This window comes from Phasianus colchicus, chromosome 24 (genome assembly GCF_987193195.1).
Source record: "Phasianus colchicus chromosome 24, bPhaCol1.hap1.1, whole genome shotgun sequence".
Classification (NCBI taxonomy): Eukaryota; Metazoa; Chordata; class Aves; order Galliformes; family Phasianidae; genus Phasianus; species Phasianus colchicus.
The window spans coordinates 5,118,584-5,125,124 of record NC_143459.1 but is presented as its reverse complement, the minus strand read 5'-3'; the positions used below and the strand labels follow the sequence as shown (position 1 = coordinate 5,125,124).

Genomic DNA, 6,541 nt, shown 5'->3' with positions numbered 1-6,541 from the left:
GGGCGGGACTTCCGGCGGCTGGTGGTTCGGCGGGCGGGCGGCAGCGTGAGTCGGGGCTGCGGGGCGGCCACGCAACTTCCGCCCGGGGGGGCGCCGCAGCCGCCGCCGCTGCCGCTGCCGCCGCCTGAGGGAACGGGAGCGGCCGAGAAGAGGCGCCGGGCTGCGGCCTAAAAGAAGCGGGGAGCCGCCGCCGCCGCCTCCCAGCGCAGCCCGACCGGGGCCCGGGCCCGGCCCAGCTCAGCTCAGCGGCGGAGCCCGCAGCCCCGAGCGGCTGCGCCCAGCTCCATGAATGGAAATCAGCAGCGCAGGTGAGCGGCCTAGCGGGGCTCCGAGCGGCCCGGGGTCGGGAGGGACGAAGCGGGAACCGCTGCCCGGCGGCGGCTGGCGGTGCTGCGTGCCGCCGCCGCGTGGTTTCACGTCCCGAGGGCCCGGCACGACGGAGCGGAACTGCCGGGGCTCCCGGGGGAGCGGGGGGGCCTTCTTCTCTGCCGCCCGCGCTCCGGAGCCGGGAACACCCGCAGGACGCATCCCGGCGTTTCGTAACGCCCCGGGCCGGCGCGGCGCGCAGCCGCCTTGCATAACCCGGCAGCGCGGGGTGCCGCGGGGCATCGGCCGCACAGCCGCGGCTTTCCCCGCACGGCCGCTCGGAACGCCGCTGTCGGCGTCTCCCGGTGGCTGAACGTACGGCTGTGTCCGTGGCTGTTGGGCCTGGGAGCAATTGCAGGCGTCTCGGGGGGGTTCTGCCCCGCAGCCACCGATGCGATGCCCTTCGGTTGGGCTTTCGTTGTTTGGGAAGCGCGGGCTCGCTGTTTGTGCAGCGCCTGTTTAAAATGTGGTTTGAGATGTAGAGAAGGGATTTGGGTGTGTTGGAAGGGCTGCCGTTCAGGTGTGACGGCTGGGGTGCTGTGGGGGTGAGGCAGGAGCTGGAGGTGCCAAGCAGAGCCGTCCCAGCTCTTCACACATGGGTGCCTTTGGTGTTTGTACTGAGGTTGAACTTCGTGATGGATTTGGCTGGAAAAGCTTGCTGCCTGTGTCCTTGCTTAATGAGCTTAAGTGATGGATTTGAAACCATTTTAGGAAAGTGCTGGATTTTAGCAATCCTACGGAATTTGGATGGTATGCGAACAATCTGTGTGTGTTAAATAAACTACAGTGATAACCCGGCGTGATTCGAGCTGTCTCATAACAGGGCTCAGATTTGCAAGAATAGCACAGGAATGACTTGATTTTCTCTCTGAAATGATTTTCCCTTTGGTTAGGTTGTAATGTGATGGATTTTGCCCTGTGTGTTGAAGTGTTGCTACTGGGGTTGAGTGTTCCTCCCTGTGTGTCCTCTGTGATGAGGAGGTTCCATGCTTGCTTAATGCCCTGTGCACCTGGGAACTCTCTGCCACCAGCAGAGATGGGCGCAAGCCATGCTGGCCAGTGCGATGAGGGCTGAAGTTGCCTTGTGTCAAAGGAAGAACATTCAGATGCACAGCCTTTCCTGTGAAGGCAAGTCACAGAAGAGGAAGTGGAGAGGATGGATCAGTAAAGAACAGTGAAGGCAGCTCCCAGCTGCAGTGTGAATTCGGTGCCTGGCATCACACTTCTGCTGGAGGTGTGAGAAGAGCTTCTGCAGGGCTCTGTAAAAGCTCTGCTGCTGTGAGTTGGTGCTCTGCGCTGTGACCAAGTCAAGTCGGAGTGCTGTGTGTCCACATACACCTTATAAATTGCCCCTTCTAAGTCCAGAGCTTTTAGTGTTAAGGTGTTGTTCTCTCGACTCCATTGTGATGGTTTTACTGAAGCACAACAGGCATCGTTGTTTAATCTTCTAGGCTGTTTTCTGTAGGAGCTTAGGGCAGACAGAATGCAGAGCGTTTGCCTTGCTGTGTTGAGGCTGGTGGCTTGGGAGGACCATTTAAAGTTGTATTTTTGTGGGTGGGGTTGAGAAGAAAGGGGGAATGAATCATAAGTGCCTTCAACAGTTACTCTAGTCAGGAATGCATGTGATGTGAGTTACAATGGAACTTCGCCTCTGTGGAATTGCAATGGAAGCTGTTGGAATCAGAACTTTACAGTTTCTTCCCCTTTGCTTTACTTCCATAGTGGTTTAATTGTCAGATAGGATATAGCTTGAGCTAATTTCCAAGCTAATTTTAAAGAAATGACAGGAATATGAGGCTTTTCAACACATCTGGTCTGCATTTAAACGACAGCAGTCGAACAGCAGTGCCCCACTGTATGCAGCTCCAGTGATTCCTGCAGCAAAGAGGCAGCATCTGGCTGATGCTTTGGGGCATTCTGGGATGGGCTGAGAGCTCTGCAGTGGTCCCAAGGCTGGAAGCTGCAGTGAGGGCAGACAGCAGGGTGTCCTGCCAGGGGGTCAGCGAGATCTCACTAAGTTAGTCATTTTTCTCTTGCATTAGAATAGGTTTTGTTACTGGAGTGCCAAGGGAAGCATTTACCTTTAACTAAGGTTAGAGTTGGATACAAATTGATTTGGTCCTTCATGTTCATCAGGCATTGTTTCTCACTTCTTTGTGCCGCGGTGTGTTTTTGTGAAAGCAAGAAAATCAACCATTAATTTTTTTGCTCCTTTTAATTTTCCTCACAAGCGAAACTTGCTGAGGGTGTAAAGCACATTTCGGTGTTATGTCTAAAGAAGTGTTGCTCAGTAACTGTAAGAAATTATTTTTATTTTCTGGTCGTGTAGCTCTAAATTTAGTCCTACGCCGTGTGTCTGGGATCTTGCTGTTCTGCTCTCAGGCAGTACTTGGGGAAATGGCAACTGCTTGCATCTCAAATTTGAAAGCAGAGCAGCGGCGGATGGATGGCGCGATGAGTTCTAACATGACTTATGGTCTGCAACTATTTTTTTTGTTCAAAGTAGAGCCTAAATTGCAAGTAGGAATGTTGAGAAAACGTGGATTGCATTACTCATAAATAATGTAATGCCACCCAGAGAGGTTGCTGCTACAGAAGTAAGGCAATTCATGATTTCTGGCATAGGGAAGGAGCGCGATTATGGAAACCAATGCTTAAATAGGATCTCCTCACCCTGTTTTTTCAATCTAGAGTTAACTCGTGTCTTGCTGGTGGTAGGATTTTCTCTGAGCTCTGCAGGCTGGGCCTCTGAGCCCAAGCAGAAAGGGGCCCTCTGAAAGGGGATCCTTCCCCTCCGTCCTCTGCCTGCTGGATGCTGCTGGGTCTCTGTTCTGAGCCCATACCTGTCATGTTCTCCATCACAGCCTCCAAACTGTTCGGCCACCCTTTGTTTAGAGGTCTAGAACTGTTTCATACACAAAAATAAAACTATTAACTGATTGCCTGTTTGCATTTTTAACTTCTGTAATGCTGAAGCCCACAGTGGGAAAACGGTTAATCTCTTGCAGGAAGCCTGGTACTGGCTTCCCTTCCCTACAGAAGGATCGTGTAAGGAAACCCTTATCTTCTGTTAGCATCTTGCTAGAAAGCAGTATTTCTTCTTGCTGTAAAACTGCCTTGCATGCCAGATGCTTCAGTTTTCCTTAGCATGGTTTGCTGCAAGTACTTGCAGGTCCTGTGCGTGCTGTGCTGAGTGCTGTCGGGTTGCTCAGTAGATGTGAGCCCAGTGTGCACAGCACATCAGCTCCTGTCGTCGTGCAGGAGCAGTGCCGTGGCTCAGATCCCATCAGAGCTGCTGATACCTTCCCCATCCTTCTGGCAAACGGTGTGGCTGCAGTGGGAGCTTCACATGGGGGGGATCTGGCTCCAAAGTTCTGCATTTTCCCATGTCCTGGGGGGGGTCCATGCATTGCTGCTGGAGGTACCGGCTGAGCCCAATGGAAATTAATGTCATGTCCCAACCAGAAACCATATTTCTTGTGTATCTGCAAGCTTCAGCTCTTTGAAAAAATACTTTGAGGATGAGATTGTTTTCTTCAGAACGTTCCACAAATAACAGTTACCCATTTCAGCACTTATTTAACTTTTTGATGCGTTGGTTTCCTCCCCTCAGCCCTCCAACAGCATCAGTTCCTTTCCTTCCCTGTCAGCTCTGTGGAAGCGCTGCGTTCCGTACTGCAGGAGGATCTTCCCCTGTTCTGAAGGATGCTCACACGCTCTGATTTCAGCAGCTGCTGTGATCAGTAATAACTGGTGAATGCTTTTTCTTGGGTTTTTGAGATATGTGTTCGTACTGATGTTTAAAGGCAGAGTAGCACCAGTTTGTCACACACAGATTGGTCCCAAACCCGCTGTGGTCCTGTGCTGCACAGCACTGTGACAGATTTCCTGTACTTTGCCTTCCTCTGGCCGAATTACATGGAAGAGCAGCTCTGTCAGTCGCACCCAATGCTGCATACAGTAATCCTGCTTTCAGTGCTTTGGCTTTGGTCACTTGCAGTACCTGACACGGGTCCAAGGCGCTGTGAGTCACTGGAGCCATTCGGGAGCTGTGCTGTGCCCACGGCCGAGTCAGTGCAGGGCTGGGGCAGAGCAGAGCTGCAGCTTGCTTGTATTCCTTGTGAAGTTGCCTGAGGGATCCTGCACAAATCAGCAGAACATCTAAAAACTGTTCCTGAATAGCACGTAGTCTTGTGCTTCTCATTCCTTGATTGGAGCAGCTCCAATGGCTCCGATCCCAACGCCTTCATCTGCAGTTCTCAGCTCCCCGTGGTGCTCTGTGGGCACAGCACTGCTTCCCTGTGCCTGGAATGTGCCCCGTTTGTGGCATCCAATGCCACCTCTTTGCTTGGGGTTTTGTTAGTGCAGGTGATGGGACAGCAGTGCTGGGGATAAAGCTGTGCAGGGCTTTGTCTCGTCCAGAACTTTTGTGCCCTGCTGAGAAGCTGAACTTCGAGCAGTGCTCACCCAGCTGTGCTGCACTCCCAGCACTCGTAGCCTTCAGTGCTGCCTTCAGAGCAGCTCTGTTCCTGTACCTACAGTGATACAACTTGCACGTGAGGTGTGGGTGGGGGCACCGGGCAGCCCTGATTCTAGCAACCCTTTAATTATCTTTATTTCAGCAGTTTTATTCACGTTTCTTGTAGATAGAAACTATATATGAGCATGTATCCATGCACGTTCTTTTAATATTAAAACAAGCTATTGAGTCACTTATGTCACTCAAATGTTTGGTAGTAACTTTTTACATATGCTTATATACTGAAAATATATCTGGAGTAAAACGTAGGGCTGCTTGTACTCATTTCATAGTATTAAAATGAAGAAAAAGTGAGGAGAACAGATGCTTGGAACTCGTTTTGCATAAGCATAGGCTGTGAGGGTGTTTTTAATGATGCCTCTTGTTTTATGTTTTTGTTCTGTTTTATGGCTTGAAGCCAACCCACGCAGAATTTTTTGCTAGGTTTCTGGGTAGAGCCAGGCAAATGTTACAGTGGAACTTTGCTCTGGTGTTCACCTATTGTCAGTACACAGCCTGCCTCAAAATAATACAGCTTGTTCCAGGAATGGGGGAGATTAATCAAAAGACAAATGAGACGTGTTTTTTTTTTTTTACCAGCACTTGACATTTCAACTCTTCTATGAAAAGAGTGGGCAGGAATTGCTGTCTGCGTCACTGAGTGGGAGCGGAGGGGAGAACTTTTAACTAATTTAATCAAACGCTGTGACATTTGTATGATGAGTAATTTGTAAAAACTCAAAGCAAGTCGGACTGCAGAGCACGTTGTTCTTATTGCTGCAACACAGAGAGGAGTTTTTAAATGACACGACCAGCAGAAATTCTCAAGAGTGGACCGTGTTTACTACTGAGGGCTCTCATCTCAACGTACAGAATGCATTCTCACCTGGTTTTGTGTTGAATTGAACATAGGTGCTAGCTCAGGTGCCTGCCTGACCTCTCTGCGACTTGATTAAGAATGAGAAGGTACATTAGTGAGTCTTAATGGGAGGCCAGCAAGTGTACCTACCACCGTGAGGATCCTTTCCAATCTTAAAACTACCAAAAGATAAGCTGGTACCTTTGCAGTGCAGGTTGTTTGTTGTGCTCATCTTCTAATCTGTTGCTTTGCTCTCTGACAGGACCCGTCGGGGCTCAGCCCCTGCTCATGGTGCCCAGACGGCCTGGCTATGGCACCATGGGCAAACCCATTAAACTGCTGGCCAACTGCTTCCAAGTTGAAATCCCAAAGATTGATGTCTACCTCTATGAGGTGGATATCAAACCAGATAAGTGTCCTCGGAGGGTGAACAGGTAAGAAAGTGACGTTTGTCTTCTAAATTCTATTGCTGCTGATGTTTTTAAGCAGGGGGACCTACTGAAGCAAGTCGAGTCGCTGTGTAGCTTAGAACCTGAGATGGGTACAGAGGCTGCTCCAGGTTCTGGTTGGTTTGGCTGTGACCAGGTGTTGTAATGTGGGCCAGCCATGAGAGGGCACAGAGCTTTGTGACCGCTTTGGCAGCACCTCTGTTCTTCAGGGCATCAGAAATATGGCATAGCTGTAGGCAGTGACTTTTCCTGGTAGAAATACTGGCTCCTAAAGTGTTTCTGTTAGTCAGCTGGACTTGTTCTGGAGGATAACTGAGTGCTAAGCAGTTATTTTAAAGTGGCTTTAGT

General features: G+C 50.5%; 1 protein-coding gene across 2 annotated transcripts in view; it reads left to right on the top strand.

The window, feature by feature from the left end:
• Positions 1-19: 19 nt before the first annotated feature.
• The window catches only part of AGO3 (argonaute RISC catalytic component 3), a 30,613-nt gene continuing 24,091 nt past the window's right edge, over positions 20-6,541 (top strand). For both annotated transcript variants that reach the window (XR_004167143.2, XM_031594857.2), the window contains exons 1-2: positions 20-308; positions 6,007-6,178. Coding sequence is in view for 1 of the 2 variants with exons in the window: in XM_031594857.2 (XP_031450717.1) it covers positions 290-308; positions 6,007-6,178 (191 nt within the window). In the remaining variant the exon portion in view is untranslated. The remainder of the gene's footprint in view (positions 309-6,006; positions 6,179-6,541) is intronic.